Source organism: Aphelocoma coerulescens, chromosome 1 (assembly GCF_041296385.1).
Source record: "Aphelocoma coerulescens isolate FSJ_1873_10779 chromosome 1, UR_Acoe_1.0, whole genome shotgun sequence".
Classification (NCBI taxonomy): Eukaryota; Metazoa; Chordata; class Aves; order Passeriformes; family Corvidae; genus Aphelocoma; species Aphelocoma coerulescens.
In genome coordinates, this window is record NC_091013.1 from 82,503,752 (window position 1) to 82,529,414 (window position 25,663).

Sequence of the window (25,663 nt, forward strand, 5' to 3'; positions counted from 1 at the left end):
CTTGCACAAAGGAGCTAATCTTGTCTCCAGCAATCCTATTTGTTCAGGTGCAAAACAAGTGTCTGGAGTAGCTACCAATCTAAATATAGATACTGGTGCCTAAAAAAAAAAAAAAAAAAAAAAAAAAAAGGAAAGAAAATAAAAGGAAAAAAAATAAAAAAAGAAAGAGAAAGAAAGAAGACCATTTCAGGCAAGCCATAGTGAGCCCAAGCAAATTTCAAGTAAATTAATTGTGGAACAACACAGTGTATGATTTTGGCCTCCTAAAATGGAACATATTCCTTATAAAATGGGCACACTGTGCGGCTCTTTGACATTTCCAAATGAAACAATAGGACCACTAGAACGGAAAGTCTGCAGGAATGGCAGACAAGGAAAGGAAGTTTAGGTTGAACAAAGGTTTTGTTCATTTTTACAGCCCCTAGAGGAAGAGTAGTGCTGTACAGAAGCTGTTAATGATGGGCTGGATTGGACAGCCAAAACCAGTGCCAAGATCTAAATGTGTTTTTACTCCAAACTCCTCCCCAGCTGTCCAGATACCCTGCAGAATTTCCAGCTGGTGTGAACCCCATGGGCTTCTGGATCAGCACGAAAAGAAAGGGGGGGAGGGGGCAATCCTATCCATGGTTTGCGTGTCACCTTCTCGCTTGATAAATGCAATTCACTTGCATGAAATAGCAAATCATTAAGCTTTGTCTGACAAACTTGCAAGTTGACCTAAAGTCTTGGGTTGTAGGAAGGAACTGTGCTGTGCTGAGGGCTTGCTCAGGTAACTATGGCAACTCTGCTTCTCCATTAGCTTTGAAAGAATTGTTCTTAAGTGAAAACAGCTCCAACCTACCATCGCTGTTTAATAAATAATCTGCCAGTGGAGGAGGATTCAGGTTCGGAGAAGCTGTGCTTCCTTTCAACTAGGCTGGAAAATAGAAAAGTAAAATTCAGCAAAGCCTTTTTCAGAATTTCCATGACAGGACTTTGTTCCCCAGGCATGTAAACAAATCCCTCGCACACTCCCAGGGCTCATCGGAGGGGTGCGGGCTCCGGGACCTGCTCCTCACGGCAGGTAAATGCAGAATTAGAGCTCATGGACTGCTTTTGCTTGTAGTCTCCCTGCTGTACTTGAGGTAATTTCTAAGCTGCATGTCACCATTTCAGATCTACATGAGCAAAATGAGTTCTTTCTTTGTATCTGGCAGTGAAGGAAAAAAAGGAGAGAAACCTTTTGAAATTTTTCATTCAAGACCGTCAGGGGGAGATTCAACCTGTGTAGTTCTGCGATATGTCAAAGTGCATCAGGGTCAGAAAATAGCACTGCACCATTCCTGAGTGGGAATGATGTTTACAGGCTTTTCTTTTACAAGTTTGGATTCTGCCAGGGACATTACATGGGAACTTACAATTTGTTCTTTATAACTAAGAGCCATTTTGAATAGTAGCCAGGCAGTCCAGGCCAGGTTCTTTTAGGCTCTGATGAAGCAAGGATGGGCCTTAGGGCCTCTTATGAGTTTTCTGCTGGCTTCAGTCAGGGTTGGGTCACTTGGGCATCTCAGAGGCATAAAGGTGAGACACCTTGGTCAGCAGCAGACTCACTTCTCCTGCCTCTCCCTGCAGTAGAGTGAAGGAGGAATGGCCAAAGCAGAGCAGCTTTGCCCTGCTGCTCAAGCATGTCCATGTATTTTGAAGCCTGAGGCATCTCTGTTCCAGCACACATTTTGTACTTGGCTGTATGACCTCTTCTTCACAAGACGGGGTGGGCAGCAAGATGTATTCAGAGGCATTGTCAGATAAATAGATGAAAGCTTCAGGGGCCAGCCGAGTGACTTCCACAGAGAGGGTCTTAAAGGTCTTACAGATGACTGACAGGATCTATGGTACCTTTCAGACCTAAGCATTTTCAAACCTGTCCAGTCTCCTGACCAGCTAGGAGAGCTCTCACCCCACCCATGACCTCCCTGCCCTCTGTCCATGGGCATGCTCTCTGCAAGGAAGGCAAAGGCACTGAGGGCCATAGTGTGCCCTTTCCTTCCTCCCTGCCCTCTCACTCTGTGAATCCCATCCAAGATTGCCTGCCAGTATCTACTGGTCTTTGCCAGCATAAACAGTGGCAGAGGGCCACAGGGGCTGCAATTCCACTTATGAGGAGAGGAACAATAAGAGATCAGTTTGGTCCAGAAAACATATGGAAGTGGACAAAATGGAGGCATAACAAAAGCAAAGAGAAGATCTACAGAAATGGTACCTGTATGATCTCTCCAAAATACTGCAGAACCATGGTAGTGTCACCTCTGCCTTCTCCAGAGGGGAGACAGCAGTTCAGACCCTTTGAACATGGTCCCACAAGGATGCAGGATCCAGTGTCATCAAGGAGAGACACCTGCCTCAGCTTTGTCTATTGGGCATCAAGATAATGAAGCCACTAGCAGCACCAGGCAGGAACAGGACCTGGTCACCACCCCAGGACAAGGCAGAGGAAATGCCATGGACAATGCCAGGATGAGTGGGATGACTGAGGAAATGAATGGAAACATGTTCCCTGCTGAAACCTCCAAATTTGGAAGATGCCTTCCATGCTGTTATATCTCTGTTTTTTCGGGATCTGTTGGTTCCTGAGCTGAAGATTAAGGCTTGCAGGCTGATAGACACTCTCTGGTTACTGTCTATGAGACTAAGACATGAAATCATTAAAAATAACTCCTCTTGCCGCTACCCAAATAACTCAGTAGGGTTGAGTGACTGTAACCCAATTTGACCTTTTGTCATTCCGAGTGCTGCTACTGTGAGGCTGCAGTTTCATCATTTGTGGAGAGCAAATTCCCCTCCAAACAAAGGCCAAACCAGAGCCAGGGCATTGTGCACATCTCTGGGAGAGCAGGGTGGAGTGGCCATGCTCAAGTTCTCTCTGAGCTGAGGCAGCCCCAAAATCACTGCATTTCTGGGGAGGGCCTGTCACAGGGGATGCCTGAGAACCCTCCGTACTCATCTGGAGTGAAGGTTTATCACTGCAATCTATCAAGATTTGGACAAAGTGTGCCTTTGCAGATGAGATGAAGTTTCCACTCCTGACTGAAGAAAGGAGGGGGAGGAAAGGGAGAGAGGCTCAGAGCCTTAGAATCCTAACACTTAGATGTCTTAATTAAAGGTAAACTTTTCCTTTGGGGTGGCTGTGGTTAGAGCAGCAGGCAGAGAGACCTGACAGCACAGGCTAAATAGAGAGAAAAAAAGACTTTCTTTTTTTTCTTTTTTTTTTCCCAAACATTCACTTTGGCCTCAGTTTGAAATGGCTTTGAAACTGCAGACACCTTCATGTAAATGTTCTTAATAAAGGAAAAAGAAAGTCCTCTGCAGGACATTTGTAATCCTTCTGATTTAGATGTTTTAATAATGTGCAAGTTTATCTTGGAAGATGGTGGCTGACCTGAAATTGATGTCTCTGCCAATGTAAGGCTAAAAGCTCAGACAGAAGACTTAAATATAATAATATAGTATGTGTGTGTGTGTGTGTGTGTGTATATATATACACACACATATATATATAGACATAAATATGCATGTGCTATATAAACACATCTTTAAATAATCATAAACTCCCTTTAAAAATTATTTCAGCACAAATTACGGTATAGACAGCATCTGATTGGCTCAGTCCATACAGAGTGGTGCCCCATGATATATTCATTTCCTATTCTGGTGTGGTTAATTGGGTATTTCAATTTAATTACTGCAGTCAATAGCACTTTTGGTTGAGTGTCTTAAGTGTTCATTTAATTTACTGTAGATTTAATAAGGCAGCGGTTGTATGTAAAGCTGTTAACCATCTGGATGGGCTGCAAAGCCCATCTTTTCTCTTGGGTAGGTGGAGCCTGATCCAAGACACACTGATGTCTACAGCAGTCTTTCTGTTAACTTCAGGAGCTCGAAACCTAGGCTCCTTGGGGAGCAAGGAGGTGGGCAAATGCCCCTGGCTGTGGGCTTCCTGGCTGGCCTTCCTGAGGGAGGGTTTTTAATGTGCCGTTTCTTTTCTGTAGGCAATTTCATATAATAGTAATGGTAGGAAGAGCAACCCATGACTTGGGGTTTGGTAATTGTGAGCTATGAGACTGAGCCTTAGAGTTTTAAGCAAAATTTACCAGCCTGGGTAGGGAGGTGATGAGTTGGGTTACACCTAGGAAAATTTAAAATAAACACACCAGTTTGACAAACCTCATGCAACTGAATGATCTAGTTTACCCCTGTCACAAGGTGTGGCAGAGCTGTTCATCCTCTCTCCACCTCCTATGAGTGAGTCACTAGCTCACACTGTGGGTCAGGAAATATGCAGGTCTGCAGATTTTCAGATCACTAACCTTCTGGGGAGAAAAAAGAGGCAACCACTAGACACAAGCATTGCATCTCGTGAATTCAGGGCCTCTCTTAAATGGGAACATGATTTGTTTAGGCAAAGGATGATATAGCAAAGGGCTATGATTATAGGGCCTGGACTTAATGGCCTGGAGACCTGGCCATCCTATTTACCTGCACAGCTCTGCCTAAAAATCAGGCTTTGGTAAAATTGTAAAATGTCACAGTATTAGAGATATACTGGTGCCTAATGATGCTAGCAGGTACCTGAGGAAATTTCCAGGAACACCTGGGTCAGGAGTGGCCAGACATGCACCAGTGTTCCCTCCACACAGACCACATAACTTAGATGAGAAGAGGAAAGAAGAGGGAGTTCTAGGCAGAGGATAAGTAGCCAGATTCCACATCTCTGCAATGGGAAAAGCAGAATGAGGGTGTTTTGATGTATTCTGGAGTATCCCATCAGTGGAGGCCATGGTGACCCCATTGGTTGCCTCTCCCTCCAGCCAGTGACTGGGTTTAGCCAGCAACCTCCAGTCACATACTGCCAGTTTTGTGATGTTGCCCTGGCCCAGAGCCATAGCTGGCTGGCTGGCAAGCTGCACGTGACACAGGAGCCCCAGGTTCTCCAGGGCTGCGGGCTCCCATGCTCCCCAGGCTTGTAGCCAGACTGGGTTTAAAACAAACAAGCAGCAGGAACGTCGGCAGGAACAGGACTCCAGCACATGAAATCCAGTGAAGAGAAATTCTTCTGCTGCAGAAAGTAGGCAAAAGGCAACTGGAGATGAATAGGCTGCCTGACAGCTGGCAGACACACAGCCTGTCTGCCATAGATGGTAATATAGGCACTGCAACTATTACGGCATCCAAAGGCAAAAAAAGCAATAAAAAGCTTTAACCTCTGCTACCCGGGAAAACAAGCAGTGGTTTCAGATGCCGTCGGTGGAGAGGAGCTTTGTGATGCTTGTGACAGGCAAATGGTCTAGAAAGCTCTACTAAGCTGTGTTTGGGATTAAGGGCCAGGAGTGCCTGGGTTCGTGCTCTACTTATACTGGTTACACAGCCAGTTTTTAAAATTGTATTACTGCTGTTATTATAATGATATTGCTATCACTACTGTTATTTTCTTTACACATCAATGGAGCCTGGACAGCCAGTCTTAATTTCTTACGTGAATGCAAACGGCATTTAGATTTTTGTGGAGATCAGACTCCAGACACATTCCTACATTCTTGTCCAATGTTCAATATTTTTCCATGAGTCAAAGAGAACAAGAATGGGCATATTGTGTAAATGCAAAACTCTGCCTTTTTAAACTGACACGATGAATTTCAGCCCTGCCTCTTTGTCTCTCTCCTCCGATCAGGGGCTTTTCAGCCTGACAGATTTTGTTACTTACTATCCTTGAAAACAGAGGGAGGGAAAAGTCAGTCCTTGTTAATTCATTGTCCCAGTTACCTAGCAGTGCTGTATCCTTAAGGACTGCTGGACTTTTTCTTTTTTTTTTTTTGCTTTTCTGAGATGGTGAAGAGCTATGGCTTTCCTGCCAGCTCCATTGTGTTCCCTCAGTAAAAGCCTGTAAAACTAGAGGCACTTTAAAAAGATGTGAGGAGTCTGTTGCAATAGGCATCCAACAAAAGTTCCTTCTGCAATCCGCGCTTCCAGTAAATGCTGGTTTGTAATCCAGATTTCAGCTTCAGGGCTGGTTCTTAATAGAACACTGATACAGGTCAGTGTAGCTGAGTCTGTTTACAGCAACAGAAAATGTGGCTCACTGTTGTATTGAGCTTCAGTACAGACTCACAAACAAGGCCGTGTATGCAGACAAATATCAGCATATAAGGGGTCCCTGCAATTTGAATTTCACTTGGGGAACGTACCTCTGTCTTTTACAGAAATGTGTGAAATGTGCCTGATTGATGACCTAAAGACTGAACTCATCCATGCCTGCCAGAGCAAGAGCTGCCCTGGAGACTGCTCTGATTTGGTCCATATCCCAAGAATGACTACATGGACTTTCCAAAGGCTTCACCCTAGTACAGACCACCATAGACAGAAGTCTGCATGAGAACAAAGACTACATTTCTAGACAGAAATGCCTTTGATTCTTTTTTCAGATATTTTAATAGGCTATAAAATGCTTATTTCCACGCCGTAAATGAGAATAAATATGTATCTACCAAAGCCAGCCTAGTCTAAGTAATATGCAAGGAAAGTTTCACTGAAGGGCTTTGATAACCCTGAGTTTTTGGTTTCTCTTTCTGAGAGTGGAAAGTTGGTGAGTGCCCTCTGAGCTCATTTGACCCAGAGCTTCCTAGCTAAGGCTTATGAAGGAAAGAAAAGCATACAAACAGCAAAAGGAACTAATTAGCTCCAAGAATGATATGGCCACTTGTCCACTAGGAACCAGTCTGCTACCTTCAGAGTTTCAAATATAGTAGCTTGCTGTACAGCCTTTCACCTGTAATGATTTCTAGTCACCATTAAATGGTACCATAAAGGTGAAAGGTTTCACATTACTTGTAAAGTGGAAAATTATATTTATCCTTGCTGGTATTTTCAAAAGTATGCTGGGATCCATCTTTTGACACCTAAAGAGATGTCTGCTTTTCAGAGGCGCTGAATGTGCATCAGTGTCTTTTGGAATTTAGCTGGAAAATAGGGCTCGTTATTAATGTGTTTGACAGTGTCTAAATGCATGAAGAGTATTTTTCAAAAAAATGTATAGTGATAAAGTCCTTGTCATGGAACCTTATAATCAAGAACAGAGAAACAAAGTCCAGTAAAGTCCATTTAAAGACCCGCATATCTCAGTGAACTTTAGAACGGGCTTAAGCAAAAGCATTATTTAGCAACTCAGATTCATCTGATGGAGCATCAGTTTGCCCAGTCAGCCCTTTGATTGTTTATGTCATTTAAAAACTACTGATCTGATGCCTTCCCTGAAGGAATCTGTGTAGAAATAGAGACTGACATTTCTCACGTACATTGTCATTTTTTGCTTTCATCTCCTCCTCCTCCCTCATCATATATGTCGTTAACTTGGAGACAAGTCAAATTCATGCATTCCCTCCATTTGCTCTATGTTCAAAATTTTCCAGTTAGATACCAGATCTCTCCTAGAAGTGAACAACAAAAGGATGAGAGGGAAGGAACACAAATTGCTGACTATACATTAAAAAAAGCAGGGGAGCTGGAAGGGGGCCCAGATAGGTTGTGGCATCTTCATCCTTTGGAGCGTTCAACACTTGCCTGGACAATATCCTGAGCAACCTGATGTAACTTTGTTGGTAGCTCTGCTGAAAGCAGAGCATGCAGTGACAGGAAAAGGGGAAAAGCCTTCAAGTTGAAAAAGAGTGGGTTTAGATTAGAAAGTAGGAAAAAATTCTTTTCTGCAAGGGTTATGAGGCACTGGAACAGGTTGATGAGAGAAGTTGTGGGTGCCCCATCCCTGCAAGTGTTTAAGGCCAGGTTGGGTGGAGCTCTGAGCAAGATGATCTAGTGGAAGTTGTCCCTGCCCATGGCAGGGAAGTTAGAATCAGATGATCTTTAAGGTCCTTTCCAACCCAAGCCGTTCTATGATTCTCTGATTCTCTGTCCAGACGTCCCTTCACGGCTCCATCATTTTATTATCCCAGAGGTCTAAGAAACTCTCCACTAAGGCCTCTGCCACAATACTTTTATTTTCTTTCTGTGAGTAACATGGTAAATGGACAAGTAGCTAGTGAACTCTTTGCTGTGTTAGTGGCCTGCAGAGGTGGAGTTTAAGAGACGCAGCATTGGAGCTGTGCAACTGCAGAGGGTTTCCACTGTGGGGGACTTATTCCCTTTTCCAGGCCAGCAGAACAGGTGAACAGTTTGGCTTCTGGCCACACCTGATACATAACTGGTGTGTAGGCTACAAAAGTAATGCAGCGCTGATGCAACAAATCTTAGTTGTAGTTTAGAGATCCTTAGAGTCCTTGGCTGAGACTTTTTCACTGCATAGCCAAAGGAATGCTGTTTCTTGGGATGATTGTGGTACCTGTGTCCATTCTTGTAGGAGCATGTCCCCTTGTCACAGGGTGTTGTTTCAGGAAGAAGATGCTATTCCACTCAGTCATTGCCAAACAAGGAATTTTTTCTCATTTTGAATTTTCAAAGTCAGCAATCACAATCACTCTAGAAACAGATGCAAGGCTGCTGTGGAGGAAACTATGACTTCGAGCTAGGCTGTTGTATTTGAGAGGCCTAGAATGACTAATTTTTCAGTGCTGTTTCTATTTGCAGGAGTTCACTCAGCTGGTGATTGGTGCACATAGGAAAATAAGGCATATAGGAAGCACCAATTGTAATGAATCCACTTATGTCCCTTTCACCACAAACTATTATAGCGGCCAAAAATCCATTAAAGTTTTGTGGTGACCCTTTGTCATTTACTCCCACAGCTGGTGGGGATGGGCTGCTGACTGTGGCTACCCAGAGCATCTTCATCAGCTGCTTAGCACCCTGCTGTGTCTCATGGGATTCAGCAACCATCTCCTTGCTGAAAGCTGTAGGCAGGATAAAGGCATTCAGTACAAAGGCTCTCGGGAAGCTGGATGGCTGCAGAGGGATAGCACCAGGGGATTGCACCAACAGTCTGGCATTGCTGCTCCAAGCCACAAACCACGGTGTGCTCAGCAGCTGGGTTTTGCCTCGAAGGGGCAGCACAAAGGAGCTGAGGGCTGCAGTGTACAAACAGCATCACCCCATCCCTGAGAAGGTTTGAAAGTCCTGCCTAGATGTGGTCTCATTGAACCTCTTTTTCCAAAGCAAATCTTTTTGCAAAAGCCAGGCTTTTGCTAGATGCTTTGTACTGCAAATCATTCTCTTTGCTAACCAGAGAGAAAACTAGAAAATTTATTTTCACTTTCTTCAGAGATGTCTCCATGCATTTGACTTGTCTACTTGTGCAATTATCCTCTCATCCTCCTGTGCAAAGTCATCCTCTCCACTCTGCTTGTCATTTCTCACGTTCCTTTTAAGCATGATCATGTAAGCTTTTCAGTACCTGAATTGCTGGGTTTTCTTTTAGCTTATAGGTGCCTTTTTCTTGCCCTGGACTGCTCCTGGTCCCCTCTATTCACATTGACCTTTTCCAGCTTCTGAAGCATTCCTTCCTGGGTGATTGCTTGTTTCCAAACCTTTCCATTCAGTCTCTCTGGCCATTTTCATGGGTTTGGATTTTTTCGACCTTCTCATCAAGATGGTACTCAGAGAAAGACCGAATAACAGAAATTCACCTGAACAGGTGTCAGTCCAAGAGAACAAAGTATTTGGGCTTCCTGTAACCTGCTAATGATCTTCCATAATGATCATAATTCCATATCGATCTTAATATTCTGGAATTACCTAGATACTGGTCAGATGAATCCCATTTTTACAGTTTTCCTTCAGACTCCTAAAGTGTTGGAAATACAGGAACTGTGAAACATGTCCAGACTTGTGTCCTTTCTAAACCTGGAGGCATCTCATCAATGAAAGTGACAAATATGTCAGGGGAAGATACACAATCACCTTGACAGGCCTGCAAAAACCATCACTCCACCCCCTGCCCACAGACAAGCACCACCAGTCCCCGTGAACCATGGACTAGTTGGAACCTCAATGTTTAATATTTTTCATCCCTTTCTAGATATTCTATCATCACCTTTCATAAGTCAGCATCTTCCCATTTCCGAACAAATGCTCAGTCCCTCTTTAGATCTTGATGAGCTCTGAATCTCTCATGCAGTTCCTCAGATTCTATCTGCTTTGGATGAAAAGGTGTATCATCTTACTGGGATTGAATTTACTGCTGCTCAAATTTGCTGAACAACCTCTTGATCTGCAGTTAATCAGTTAGATTCTTTATATATAAATGTTCATAATTTTCCCTTTTATTTGTCCTTTCCATTGTCCATTCTCTTCATAGGAGTATCTTTAAAGCTCTTTAATTGTTGTTTCAAAACCCTTCAATGCCCTCAAAATTTTTGCCTGTTTTGCTCAAATAGGCCAAACTCTTGGTGGTGTGCACTGCATGTTTAAGCTGAAGATTTTTAAAATGGCTCTTAAGTACTGCTCTTACTTTATGTCCTTAATGAGGTGAATGTGCATGATGGGTGAGAGCCAGGGGGAAGATGCTAATACAGCTCAAACCCAATCATCAAACAAGTGCAGCAACCTTGTAGGAGACCTTCTCTTACCACAGGCCTGGATCTGATCCTAAATATCACCTCTCCACTGAAGTTTTTGGCAGAGGGTCAGGACTCCTTCCTTCTAACAAGAAGCCATTTTTACAGCTGCTCATTAAGTGTATTAGTTGATGCATGATGGAAGGCAGCTCTCATTGACATGGGCCCTCCTTGTCCTGGCTGAGAGAGTCTGAGGCTGGAAGCATGACTGGGTAATAAGCTGATGGGATCTTTCTTTTCCAAATGACAAGTGGTGACTGTATCTCCTGTAAACTGCAGTGTACCCTGCAGAAGACCTCAAGGCCAAGCAGTTGACTTGAGTGTCCTGTGTGGCGCTCTGATTTGCAGGAAAAGAGAAACAGTCTAAATATTTCCTTATTGTCCAAGTCTGGATGGAGGACTACTGTCTTCCTCCAGTGACTGAACTTTTGATAACAGACTGTTGCAGAGGAGATAGGTGCTTGGACAGGTAACAGAAGCCCACATGTGGGCATGGATGTGTGCTCTAAAGAGCCTACAAAGTGACAATCTGGAAGCAATACTGAGCAGAATACCAGGACCAAACTGTTCTCAGCAGTCTTTCCTTAGGTAAAATCTGCTGTGCTATCGATCTCTAAAAGGCAAATCAAATAACAGCAGCCACATTTTTAAGGATTAGGAGCTTCCTGTGCAAGACAGTATGTGTTTTTAATACCTTAAGCTGACTTATGAAACTGGTAAACAATGTGGAGGGTGGTATTGGATGACCTCTTTTACATGCCTGATCATCCTGTCAGCATTTATAATGCATTTGATATTTCCTTCTCATCAGGATAGGATCAGTTAAGCAGTTGTATTTCCCAAAGCTCAGGTTGCATTATGCTTTGTTCCACATTTCATGGTAATAAACGTTGACATAAATTTCTGTAGATTTCACACAAAGTGATTGTTAATTTATTCATGGTTGAAAAGGATCATTAAAAAAAAAGAAAGAAAGAAAAAAAAGAAAAAGCAAAAAAGACTCCTCAAGAAGACAAACACACAGCTTGCAAGATAAAAACTACAGATCTTTCATGCCTATTTGTTTTGCACACAGTAATGACTGCTACACTCTGATTAGCAATCTTGACCTAGTTAAAATGCTATTGTTTTTCTGTGTTCCTATTCTTCTAAAAGACTGTGACTATACATGATATTTTATAATCCATCAGATGTAAAATCTGCATAAAAAATATAATTATTGTGCTTCAGCAACCTGGATCAAAGCCCTGACATTATGTTTCTAGGCAGTACACTGTGAATAATATAGATGCATTTTTAGGTTGGTATGTTCAGTTGGCAAGATACATAAGTTTTCCATAAGCAAAGGTAAATTGTGGGATTTCTAACATAGTAATTGCTATTCCAGCCTTGTCCCAGCTAATGAAAATTAAGTGGATACTTGTCAGCCAAGAAACATCCTTATTTGTTGCTATAAATTCAGTTTAAGTGGCACTAAATATTACAGTAAACAGGGAGGAAAAGTTGTGTTGCCTCTCAGTCAGCTTTATTACTGCCAGTGGTGCTTATGCCTAAGGATCACCCAGAGCCAGGACACCACTGCAAGAGGCCTGTGTAGACACCCAGATCAGCAGAACAGGCATGGGCAGGGAGGTTTGGGGTGGATAGAGCAAAATTCTCATGGCCATAAACCTTGGTCATCCAAGGGCTCCTGGTCATCCAGGTGGTCTCTGGAGGTGCTTAGTTTACAGGAGGGGAGTGAGGCAGAGTGGAGGTGTGCTGTCTCAAACTGATGTGCTCACCGACAGTGTGGGGCTGAAGGCACCTGTGCCTCCTCCTCCTCAGGCTCAGAGAGAGCAGCTGGTCCCCTTCCTGTGAACACAGGGTGGGCAGCAGAGGACACGGGGAGTTGAGTCTCTGCAAACCTGACTGGAGCAAGAAACATCATCTGCTACTCCTGCACAGCTCTTTGCACCCATGGAGGAATCACCTTGTCCTAGCCATGGTGCTGTGAGGACACGCCAGCTCTCAGGGCTGCTCCCCATTGTGCGCCCTGCCCAGGGCCTCCACTCTGTCACTCAGTCCTGCATGAAAAATTAATGTTGCTTACCAGATCATCATCATCCAGCAGCTTGGCCTTTGTGAACTCAGAGTGCTAAAATGTCTCTGAAGACTCTCAACTTGTATCCTCAGCCATGTCAAGTAGATGCTGTGGTTGAAGACAAAAGATTAAAAATAAATATACTTGTGCAGTGCAGAGAAAGTGCAGAGCAGAAGGGCTGGGGAGAGGTTCTCAGAAGAGAATCACACTACTGAGATCTTCAGGAGAGACATCAGGGTGAACCTGATGCTCCTGGGTGTGGGAAAGAGGGGGAACAACCAGAGCCAACAGATTTCAGATGTGTAGAAATAGTGGTAATGGGAGCCCTCATAACTCAGTCTGTAGTCAGAAATGGGCCGTGAGGGTGCCTGTGTGATTGTGGCATTAGGACCTCTGATGGCCCCAGAGATGGCATCTCAGGGCAATGGCCCTTTGTCATACCTGTGTCAGCCACAGGGTGCCTCTGGGTTGTCGAAGCTCGCCATGGTGTGGGTCACCACGACCATCCTGTCGGGGTACAGGGGTAAGAAAAAAAGGAGAGAGGCACCTGATCTTCCTGCATGCTGGGGAGATGCCTGCAACAGGGAGGCTCTGCACTGGTGAGCCCAGTCCCTGCCTGGAAAGGTGCTCCTCAGCTTAGCACAGCTCCCAACACCACAGGAGGTGATGCTGCTGGCAGCAAACACTGTGAACCACTATTTTGATGCTGAGTGTTGCTGTCATTCAGAATCGGGCTCTAAACCTCAAGGGTGGCTTGCTGAGTCCAGCCCTGCAATGCAAAAGTGCTTTCACAGCATAAATAAGTATCATTCAGCATCTTTTCCTCCTTTGGAAGGAATTTCTTTTTTCCACTTTTCATTGTTTGAATATTTTTCATATTTTTCCTGTAATTCCTTTACGCTTTTGCTTCCTCAGCTACATGGAGCATTTTGTTTACAGTGCAGCCATAGATACAGTCAACACATATTCTGAGAAAGTCTAGGTAGTCCAAAATGGACCTTTAAAGTGGATTCATTTGCTGCTTCTACATTAAAAGCACAAAATCCAAAGCTGCTTTTTCTATCATCAGAAGTATTGCTCCACAGGAACCGCTAACACTGCAGCACTGCCTGCTTCACAGTGTGGGGTCTCAGTCTGTAGCACCTTGGGAGTTTCATCCCTGTTGTTCCACCACACAATGTAAGAAAGCTGCAAACCTTTGTAGGAAATTGTGAGGGCTGGGAGAACAAAGGTGGGAAGAATCTTCCTTTTATGTCTTCCTGTAAAAGGCTTAGTGGGGACTTAAGACTATCACACTGTGGTATTTTCTCTGTAGTTTCCTTGGGGCATTGTGGTGTTTTGGCCCAGTCTTAAGTGTCCAGCTGTAAACATTTCAAAATGACAGTCAGATAGAGTACTAACATCTTTGTGCAAGGCCTTGATCTGCAGGCACTGTGGAGTTACTTGGCCAAGTCAGAGGCACAGCTTGTGTTTCACTTGTCCTGAGAGCTGTGAAACTCAAGGTGCTGGATGGTTAGCTTAGAAGTTCTGTCGAGCACTGTGCTTCTTCCTACACAGTGTTAAATGAAATAAAGAGTAATTTCTAAAGGAAGTCCAACTGCAGAAGCTGTATGAAATGCACAAAAAATTAGCCTTTCATTGAAAGTGAAACCTGATAGACTGTATTATTTCCTGCTGACACAGACAATTCTTTTCTTGGCCATATTGGACAGACCCTGTAGAAAGGAATATAAGGTGAATACACATGAGTAATGTCAGAAATGCATCAATGATGTGATAAAAATATTGTTTGATGTGGATATTTTTTGGGAGAAAACAATCTCTAAAATTTCTCATTGACAAAGTGTGCTTTTGCACCAAAAATGTTTGTTTTCATTCTCTGGGAAAAAAAAAAATGAGCCAGAAAAAAAAATTCAGCAAAATCCTCTAGTTTTACATTTAGTAAAAAACTTCAACCAAAAGAAAGGTGAAGCAAAAACCTTTCTGTTTTTCCAAAAGAGAAATTTTTTGATACCAGGATTTGATGACCCCTAATTATTAGCTTGGTGGATCTCCTGCTGATTTGGTCTGGTGTCAGAGAGCATTAGAGAAAAAGCTGCCTCTCCTAAATTCCTTTAAGACTCAGAATAAGTTTTAAATACAAAACCTATAAATATTATATATGTCCCTCTGCACAGGACACGGTATCACACTGGGTCATTTAGATCAAGTCATCTCTAGATTTTTTTCTCTCCGCTGTCCCCAGGCGTTTTGTCCAGGAGCAGCACTGGGCTGTCTTGCAGACATGATCCCCAGACGCTCAGTTTTAACTTCAGAAGATCAATCATCCAGCACTGCTGCTGTAAGTGCATGAACTCACACTGACTCACCAGAGCCTGCTCAGTAAAAGGTCTCACAACAACACAGGCTGCCAGGAAATGCCTGTACTCTGTGATGGTTCATCCAGTGCTGCCCACCTACCTGTGGGATGGAGCTGGGCATGGAGGGCTTCTTCCTCTCCCACTTACTGTCATGTCACTAGTTTCCCATCACAGGGCCTTTCAGTATTACACAGTTCAAGCAGTTTGAGATGTGTAATCACAAGCCTGTTTGATCTGAGGAATGTGCCTCTGTGTGTTATAGGAACTTTTGCATTATGTTTACTGACCCAAATCAATCCTAGCTTGCAAATTGAAAGAGATGGAGCCTGAAATCTGGCAAGTTGGGGTTTTTTTTTCCTTCTGAAGAATCTGTGCTTTGCTTGGGGAAAAAGGGCTTGAATACTGACTTTTAGTCAGTAATTGAAAAACGTGATTGCACGAAAACAGCAAAGATTTCAGTGGTGGAACCCTGGTCCTTTCCCTTCTGAAAACAAAAGAGGCATAATGCTGGGGCAGCAGTGCCCCACAAAAGGCAGTGTTCAGGGAGGCTTGTGATGGATGCTGCTCATCTTCCTGAACAAACACAGACCAGCCCCCCCAACATATAATTGGTAGCAGCTCAGTGCAAGGAGGTAGAAGGGGCTTCATCCCTGTGGGCTGTTCACATCCTTCCCATACCCTCTCCCTCCATATCCTGAACTCGTGGGGGATGTGAAATCAGGAGCTTTGTAGCAGCCTCAGTGAAGTCCCCTGAGTTCCCTGCACCTTTGCAGCCTCACTTGCTTTTTTTCTGCTTTAAGGTGTAGACATCTATTGACTGATGGTGTTGTCAGCATTCCAAGAGCTATGTTTGCAAGGTTTTTGGGAGACGTGATAAGTTACTGCTTGTTATTCTTTAGAAATGTACAGTGCCCTTTTTGATGGGCAATTGGGCAGATGTCCTGAAACCAGGAGTCCTCCAGCCCACGTTAAGGGAGGGAGCACTTGGTTAAGGGATGTGTTGGGAGATCATGGTGCTCTGCCTGGCTCTGCTGCTGACTTGTGTGTGGCAAACCACTTCCCAGCTCACCTGTCTGCTCACCCACCTCACCCTGCTCTCTGCTAGAAGCTACTTCAAATGAAGGCAAAAAGCAGATACTACACACAGCTCAGTGTCACACCTGCATTTTTATATGTGTCAGAAAGCTTGGTGCAGGTGCCCTGAAAATGTGGAGTTTTTTAAACAGTTCCTTCTGCTTCAAAATGTCAAGCAAACCCAAATGAACTCAGAAAGTCATATTAACCACATAAAACAAATACAAATGCAGGGGGTATATTCTTCATTATCTGTTCAGCCTTTCTGTCAGCAGCACATCTGAAAGCAAAATGTGCTGCCAAGTGACGTATTCTAGTGACCTGGGGACTTCCCCATTTCCCAGGAAGATGAATTGGGGTGTACGAAAATGGTTTCTAATAAACACATTGACAACAAAGATGATGGTAAAAGGAAGTGCAACTTACCTTTTTTGCTCCAAAGGAAAGTACAGTGAGTCATGTGTCAGAAGGAACATGCTAACCCAAGACAGCCTGTGCTCTTTGCAGTGACCACCCAAAACACTCCCCAGTGAGGGACACCTAATGACAATTAATTACTCTTGCAGGCACATAGTCTGTGGACTTATACAACTAGGCATCAACATGTCTGTCCTTATGAAGACATGAATCTGTGATTTAAAAGCTATGCCAGAAGCGTAACTTGAGATATGAGATGGAATTTTCAGTGCCAGGGAGAGAAATTACAAACTTTATTTTTAAGGGCTAAACTCAGTGACCTGATGATGCAATGGAAGAATAGGTGGGTTTGGAGGAAATATGCATTTCTCAGTTAAACTCTTTTCAAGCAATTCATTGCTATTCACACCAGAATAAAAATTTTCACACCTGGAGTTATACGGGAAGAGCTTTTACCTGTAAGTAAGCCTGAATCTGAGGGGCATAGAGGCCACAACAGAGTATTACATGCCCATGGACTTCTGTACATGAAAGAGCATGATGAAAATAATGCAACTGGAAGATCTCATAAATCATCCTTCCTCACTTAACTGGAAAATTAGAGTTCTCAGTTCTCTCTGCCCTCCGCAGCCTCCCAAGGTATCATGGTTTCTACAGGCATTATTTTCTCACTGGCACACACAGGTATTTCTCAGATGGCATTGTCCTGATGCCTCTGGGGCCATTGCACTTCTGCCCAGGTACAGAAAGGCAGAAGGTGAGCCGTGTTTTTCACTGCTTAGTTTCCTGGCATTGCTCATGGCTGAAACAGGGACAGCGTGTGCTGGCTCAGCAAGGGCTACACGTGCACGTGTCTGCTCCTTGCTGCGTGACCCTTTGGTCATGGAATCATAGAATCATTAAGGCTGGAAAAGACCTCTAAGATCAAAATGTACAGGGCTAGATATAGGACAGCTGCCCTTGTTTTAAAGTGATCTGTTCTGTTATGAACCATGTTCAAAACAGCTCTTCTTGAGGGCATCTGCATCTTACTTGAGGGCATATGTACCAAGTCCAAGCTTTTCAGCTCATGGGAGCGACATCTCTGTTTTCTGTGCATGGGGTGGGAATGTGTGCGTACAACCACAGCAGATGAGTGTAGATCAGACAAACAGAGCCATGAACCTCTTTTCCTTTGGTAGGCCCACAGCGCTGGCAAGCAAATGGAAGTATCGCTGTAAATATTCAGGGGAAAGGAAATAGAGTTACAAGTCTCAGAGCAATTTGAGTGGACTGCGTGTTTTATAAGAGATGTTTCAGGACATAAACAACTAGGGCTTAATGTATTAATATGCATCTTTGGGAAATAATCTGGCAGTACATCATGGGACAGACCCTTGGCTGACATAACCTGTCACGGCTCTAGTGGATTCATTCTCAGTTTTCAACAAGTTAACAGCTAACATTTTTAATTATATACATCTCTGGCCAGTATAAACCTACATGAGCTTAGGCTGCCTTGATCTTGTGAGTGCCATTATAATGTGTTCAAGGACTTTTGGACTCAATGGGTGTCAAAAATGTTCTTTTAGATCATATACCAAAATCAGGAGAATGAAAACCTGCAGCACCAGATAGGCACAAGGGCAGATTTCATTACTTCATTTGTCTCTGCTGTCTAAAAGTACTTTAAATCTGTCTGGCACAGCTAGATTGGAGAAGATACAGAGCAGAGAGGCTTTACCAGCTAGAGCTCTGGCTACCTCCCTCTGTCATCACACCCATGAGGAGAACAGGGCCTGTGATCAACAGGAGTCAGCAGTGCTCAAAAAATGCTGGTGGCAAGGGTGGTGATGGCAAGGAGATTCACCCTGTAAAGCACATTTTCCTACAGTTCTGCACAACTTCAGTGACTAATAAAAGCCCAGAGGAGCTTTCTGAACTAAGCAATATTTACTTGCCTGATGCCTGTGCCTTTCAAGCAATTAAATTATTTCTTTGGTATCATCTAATGATTATTTTTTTTGTCTCTTCTTCTTTCAGCTCCAAGGCTCCTTGAAGAGAAAGTTGGTGGTAAATCTGTCACCTGTTAACAAGAGGCCCAATGGTGTTTCAGAGAGCTCCTTCCTTGACATTAAGAGGATAAGAGTGGGTGACAATATCTCAGTGGGACAAGGTGGACAACACGTTAACAATTGCCAAAGCCAGTCAATGTCAGGAGGTATGACTGTGGGGCAAGGATCACAAAGAAAGGCCAGCAGCCTAGCAAACAATACCCATGCTAGTGGGAATGACATGTTTAATATGACTTTGAAAGAGGTAAAGAAAGAACCAGGAGAAACAATGTCTTGCAGCAAACACTTAGACGGCCAGACATCCCATGAGAACATGTTCCCTAACAGATATGGGGAAGACTCATGGGACCAAATGATGGATCTTGAGCTTCAGGAGCTGTTTAATGAGCTGACTAACATATCAGTGCCACCAATGAGTGATGTTGAGCTAGAGAATATGATAAATGCCACGATAAAACAAGATGAGCCATTCAACATTGACCTTGGGCAGCAGAGCCAGAGGGGCCCCGTGAGATCTCTGCAGATGGATAAGATGGTGATAAAAAGTGAGTATGCACCAGGCATGAATCAGGCTCCTGTGGGCTCCCCACAGATGAGGCCTTCTTCTACAGGTCCAGCCTTCACTATGGCTACCAGTGCCATGTCTGCCTCTTCACCCATCCCCTCGGTGCCTCAAACACAGGTGTCACAGGTTTCTTCTGCGTCCAGTCGGCCATTGCCTAACTGGCAGGAGGTGTCTCATGCACAGCAGCTCAAACAGATCGCAGCCAATCGGCAGCAGCATGCCTTGATTCAGCAGCAACAGCAGCAGCAGAACCAGACAGCCAACTGGTCTACTCTGTCTCCATCAGGACCTTCCCCTGGACCCTTTGTGCAAGAGAAAATCCCCAGTCCTTCTTTTCGCCAGCAGCAGTTCAGCCCGCAAAGCTCAGCAATGCTTGGGGTGCCAGTGAATGGAAACCAGTCAAAAGGGATGAACAACTATGTTTATAAACCAACCACTCCCCAGAGCAATCCCATGGACATAATCATGCAGCAGAAGCCTCAGGACCTCAACAGAAACTTTATCAACAGCGCTCAGCCACCTCTAGAGCAGCATCATGGCAACACAAAGCCTTTGTTTCACTTTAACTCAGAGCAAACAAACCAGCAGATGCCTTCAGTTTTGGGTTCCCAAAACAAGCCCGCCCTTCTGCACTACACCCAGCAGGCACAGGGTTCAGCTCCCGTGCAGCAGCCACAGCAACAGCAGCAACAGCAGCCGCAGCCGCAGACCGCTCAGCCTCTCCCAAACCAGTCTCTTCAGAGGCCACCTAATGTAACCCTAGCAATGCAGCAAAAAATGATGCTTCAGAAAATGCAGCAAAGCCAGCAAATCTCAGGTTTGCAGTATCCAGTCTCTCAGCAGCACAGACAGGTAAGACAAATTCCTCCTTCTTTGTTACAGAATCGCTCTGGTCCAAGTAATAAAAAGGCTCTTCTAGCCTGGCCTCCTTCCTGCAGGAGATGTGTCCTGGTGGCAGTTAATGACCCTCTCAGCATGCACTTCCGCAGAGCTGGTGATGGCGTGTTTAGCACCTATTCAGGTGTATCATGGGTGCACATTTGGAAGAATTTAAAGAAACCCATGCTCATAACACTTTTCATGCAATGGAATGAATATGTCACTGCTATATGTTATGAAGATAACTTGTCAGAAAGGTGAGATAATAGGGCAGATGCAATCTTATTTTGGACTCCTATCTAAGTTTTCTAGCTTAGAAAAATTTAGGCTCTTTTGAAAGTCAAAATTTTAATGAATTCCTATGTTATCTTAGATAATATGTTTTACAATGTTAATTTTTGTGCCATCATTTTTCTCAGGGAGGCAGGGTTAGGAAATTCTGTTTTTAGATATCTTTTGACTGATACGACAAAAAATACTGTTTGCACATTTGCTATCGCTTTGACAAAGAAGAACTAAGATTTATCTGTGAGCTTTACAAACACCCATCACACTTCTGGGAATATTCCGTGGATAAAATACATGCTTAGATATGAAGGAGAAGGTTGCCACAGATATGTCTACAATTATATTCCATGTGGCTAGCTCCCACTGTGTTATCATGAGACAGTGCTCTGACAAGATCTGGTGTTGTAGCTCAGTTGTGCTATGCCAAGTCCCTGTGCACCCAAGTCTCAGATCCCAAGTTTCAGACCTGCCAATCAAAGTGAGGATGTGCAACTTCCCTGTACCCCAGAGTGTGGAAACCAAGTGCAAAACAAGTAAAACATATTTGACTTTGGGATGTTTAAGCAACTCTGAGTAGTTTAGGTGGGACTTTGTCTCAACATATTTGAAGATATGGAATTGCAGTACAGGTGTGGAGATCATCTGTAGGTATGAAAACAGTTATGAGAAGCTACTTAAAAATGAAAGCCTAAATTTTCCATGGAGTCTCGGAAAGTAGCACTATGAACAAACCATTCAGAGCTGGAGTTTCTTCACCAAACTGGGTGGACAGTCTGATGCTTTAAAAAGAGTAGATACAGTTGTATGCCTGCACACCTTTCTCCTTTTAACTCTTTTAAATTTCCTGCCAACTAACCATGACTTTCTCCAGCAACTAGTCCCATAGCAAGAGGTACCAGGTGAAACCTATGGGCAGGTGTGATAAATTGCTTTGTTGAAAGATGCTGTAGAATGAGTGTTGGCAGGATGCAAGCACAGCTTTGTTGTTTTACAGAAGGTCTCTGCAAGCTGTTCGTCTTCTTCTTGAGCCACTGTGTGCCCTCTTCTTAGGTGCATTTCCCCATTCTCTTAATAGACTGGCAGGCAGATGAATTTTAACAGTTCCTTCATTCAGCCATGATGAACCTTCCAGCAATCTGTCATCACAGGGGAGACAGGCAAGACTTCTGCAAACACTACTGATTTTCTGAAAAAATGTGCAAGGTCACATTCTGGAAAGGCATAAAGAACAACTCTGCTTGAAGTAACATTAGCTCCTTGCTCTGTGTCCTCTTGGGCTGCTGCTCAGGGAGGCCAGCCAACAAGATGGGACTTGGCACCTTGGCCCTAGTAGTACTTGCAATATTTACCATGAGTGTAGCGGGTTTTCTCACCTGTGCAGCCACAAGATCTGTGGCTTAGGAAACTTGTCCTAAGTGAACTTTGCTGAGTGCCAAACTTTAGATATTACACCAAGGAAAGGGTTTTCCCTATCATCACAGACTTCTTTCTGCAAACTAATTTTCCAAAGTTTCTTGTCATCTGACCACTTTCCACAGCTGTTTCTGTTAGATATGGCTACCTGACCCACAGCACAGTTGAGAAACTTGGAAGCTTTTTAGACACAAATTACAGGGCTTTTGCAGTAAGGATGCTGTTTTTTCTATGCTCTAGAGAGATAACTGGATTTTTTTAGAGATCCTTAGTGGTTGTTCCAAAGTGCTGATGAAGTTCAGAAAATCAATTAGGTCTCTCTCAAGCAGAGTGTTTTTTAGCTGCTGGAACAATACTCAGAAATACAACTGGTCCAGAAATTACAAGGTTTTTAAAAGGTTTGAACATAACTGTTTACGTGGCAGTATTTACGAGTTCTGTGGACCCTTTAGCACCTGCCTGCACTGCTGCAAGAGCCCACCAACCCCTTGGTCAGGGCCTGCTTGCCACATAAGTCTGAATATTAAACCAGAGGGGGAGGAGACAGCGCTAGTATTATCTTCCAGTAAAGACAACAAAGGTCAAAGCGACCTTGTGGGTTGACTGCTGCTGATTTTAGCAATGGGGACATCACCTCATTTAGGCTGCACAATCTGCTTTCCTGAAGGATCATCTCCCACCTCTGAGGATTTCTACACATCATTAAAAGTAATGCATGATTAATTACCAGCATTTACTAATTAATATCATGATTAATATTTATTTTACTCATGCTCTATTTCTGCATGAGGAATCAAGATTTGATTCTGCTTGGTATCATTCAACTCCTCCTCAGATCATTATAGGACCATCTCACAATTGGCTGGAATGGCTTTGTAGCTGGTAATGTGAGGGCACATTCATAAAGGACTGCTGTGACATTGCCATCAGAAATTGCTGACTGGAACACTCACTCTAAGTTCACATTTTTAGCAGAACTAGCTCACCCTCTGGATTTTTGATCCTCAAGCTTTAAGATCCCCAAAACCCATCTGAGCTTGGTTTTATCAGTTCAAACTGGCTAACTGGAAAAGTAAGGCTTATAATTTCTCTGCTTGTCATATTCCCTTTGTGTCAAACAAACTTACAGAGGGATTTGCTAATTAGATGTTTTTTGCCTCTAGGGAAAAGTCATAAAAATGATGGAAATCATCTTGGTTTCCTGGAAGGTTGATCTGAATGAAGGGTTTGTTTGCCTCTCTCCTTTATTCTCCATTGTTCTGGGAAAGATTCCTTTTCTATTGTGTATTGGAATGCAACATACACATAGTCATGAAAAAACTCATAGAAATTCAACACTCTCTTTGTTTAGGAAATAATTAGAAGCTCCAAATTCTATACAGGTTTAATCAGGTTTGTGATACTTCTACAGAACCTTGGCTGAAAATCTGTAACTGGGCCTGGGTAGAAGCCTAACTTTTCACTTTTGAAGGAATATAGTCCAGTCAGTGAAAGATGCTTCTGAAGAAAGACTTAAGGTTTTTGAACAGAAGAATTGATGTTTTTAACAAGTCCAAGAAATTCCACACACGTTTTCAAAGTTTTTGATCAGCCATTATACTTGTTCAATAACATCCATTAGTTTTCTGTGAAGAAGTAAAAGAAAAAAACCGAAGAGAAGAGAAGAGAAGAGAAGAGAAGAGAAGAGAAGAGAAGAGAAGAGAAGAGAAGAGAAGAGAAGAGAAGAGAAGAGAAGAGAAAAGAAGAGAAAAGAAGAGAAGAGAAAAGAAGAGAAAAGAAGAGAAAAGAAAAGAAGAGAAAAGAAGAGAAAAGAAAAGAAAAGAAAAGAAAAGAAAAGAAAAGAAAAGAAAAGAAAAGAAAAGAAAAGAAAAGAAAAGAAAAGAAAAGAAAAGAAAAGAAAAGAAAAGAAAAGAAAAGAAAAGAAAAGAAAAGAAAAGAAAAGAAAAGAAAAGAAAAGAAAAAAAGAGAGAAAAAGCCTGTATCTACTAAATAAAATATTATTCATCCCCTTCTGGTTTTGACTTAAAGCCAAATTAAACTCAAGGATTTCAAGCTGAATTTTTCTCCAATTGTTTTTATTCAACTTCATTTGCTCAAGGGAAGGGAGAATAGGAGGCTGAGCTCATGAGAACAGGAACCCTAACAGAGCAAGGCCACTCCATCTGCTACATGTGGGCATGTGTCCTATTTAGTCTTGGCTTTGGAGGCAAGGATAACACAAGGGATCGTGAGAGCTTCACCCCCCACTTTACATGAACAACCAGTAGTCCATATTTTTAAGGCTCTGGAAACATCAGTGTAGATACAAGCTACAACAGTGTTTGCTTGTGGGAAGCTCAGGGCCTTGTTAGTCCTTGTTCCTTCAGAATTGCTTTGAGGATGGAATCATCTTCTCCTTTTTCAAGTCTCTATTTTCTCCTTCAGTAACCCAAGAATTGTGATTAGTCGCAGTTTAAGGGGTGGTGGTGGTGGTATTTGCCCTTGCTTGCCCTAATCGGAGCATGCCTTAGATCATTTTCTTTACCAGACTTAACAGGCTCCTTTTATGTCCAACCAGTCTTCCTTCCTGCTGAATACCAAGCAGTCCCTTCTCCAGTACCGGCTCCTAGCACGTATTCCCGGTACGTGACTCCTGCCTCACGCTCTCTCCAGGAGGACTTTCTGTTTTGCAGCTTGTGTCCAAAGGCCATCCAGGTGCTCCATGATCCAGGAACACAGCATGGCTGCATCTGGCTGGAGAAAGGCCACTGAGCAGCACTGCACCAGGGGATGTGCCACCACAGAGGAGCTCCAGGTGCTGATGTGACCCCCCCCTTGCAAACCATTCCATTACTCCAGCCCTTCCAATGCCCAGGGCTTAACATGTATTCATCATCTTAAATATCTCCGAGGGACAGAGATGGTATTTCAATTAACCTGGCAGCTCTGCAGAGATCCTGAGAAAGAGTCTCCTCTCATTTTGTCCAGTGTAAACCCAGGGAAATTTCATTTATTTTCAGGAGAGTGTAATTGAACTTACAGCAGCATAGTAGAAAGCAGGATATAACCCTCTACTTTTTTTTTAAGTATACATTAAACTGTCAGATAGTTAGGGTGCTATGTGAGGAAGAAGGACCAGGGCCAAAAGAACTAATGTCTTTTTTGAAAGTGCAGATATAAAAAACTCTTGTTACCATTCACTGCTGAGTAATAACTTACATTTCTAATTTAGCCCCTGAAATTTCTCAAAGAAAATGTGTCTTCTTTAAATGATTAATATAAAAAGAGTATTTTCCTAAACCTCTGTGTTTACCACTACAGAAGAAAAGAAGAACACATTTTAGTGAGGAAACCTCTCTGTTTTCAAGTGTGAAGGAATTATTTTACAAATATTTGTGAAATGAAGAGAGAAAACCTAGAGTAGCTTTTGGTAATTGGTACAAACCAGGACTTGAATTTGACTTAGATCATAAATAACAACGATTCCAGGCTTTTGGAATCTGTAATAATAGAAAATGTTCCACAGTGTAAGAAAATAACAATGTGACCTTTCTCTCAATGCTCTCTATAAAAATAATATTTGGATGACAGCTTTTCTTGATAGCTCCATTTTGGTGACACTTCCTCGTACAAGGACTTCTGAATTAAATATTCTGGATAAAAACTTGAGTATGTCCCAATAGCCACCATCAATTGCACGGTCATAGCTGATTTATGAGCATGAAACCAGAGAGAGTATGTCATAAGTTCCTGTATTGTCATTATGGACAGTTTTCTTGGTGGTGCCCTATATCATTCATGCTCAGTTTGCTGAACAAAACACATACACAGTCACGCTGTGGACAGTCAGTCCATGAGGATATTGTAATTCAAAGTCTCAGAGACATTCCAGGTTCCATAAGGTTTCTTGAACTCTCCATAAAGCATTTACACTGGAAGAATAGTAGATTATTAGCCATGGTCAAATGCTTCTTGATTTGGGGATTTGGGAGGTAGATGAGATAGTTCCTGAGGTCTCTTTT

General features: G+C 43.1%; 1 protein-coding gene across 1 annotated transcript in view; it reads left to right on the forward strand.

Moving 5' to 3' along the window:
* MAML2 (mastermind like transcriptional coactivator 2) overlaps positions 1 to 25,663 on the forward strand; it is a 208,290-nt gene that overhangs the window by 124,845 nt on the left and 57,782 nt on the right. Inside the window, exon 2 of the mRNA XM_069015022.1 lies at positions 18,486 to 19,934. Within this exon, the coding sequence (XP_068871123.1) occupies positions 18,486 to 19,934 (1,449 nt within the window). The remainder of the gene's footprint in view (positions 1 to 18,485; positions 19,935 to 25,663) is intronic.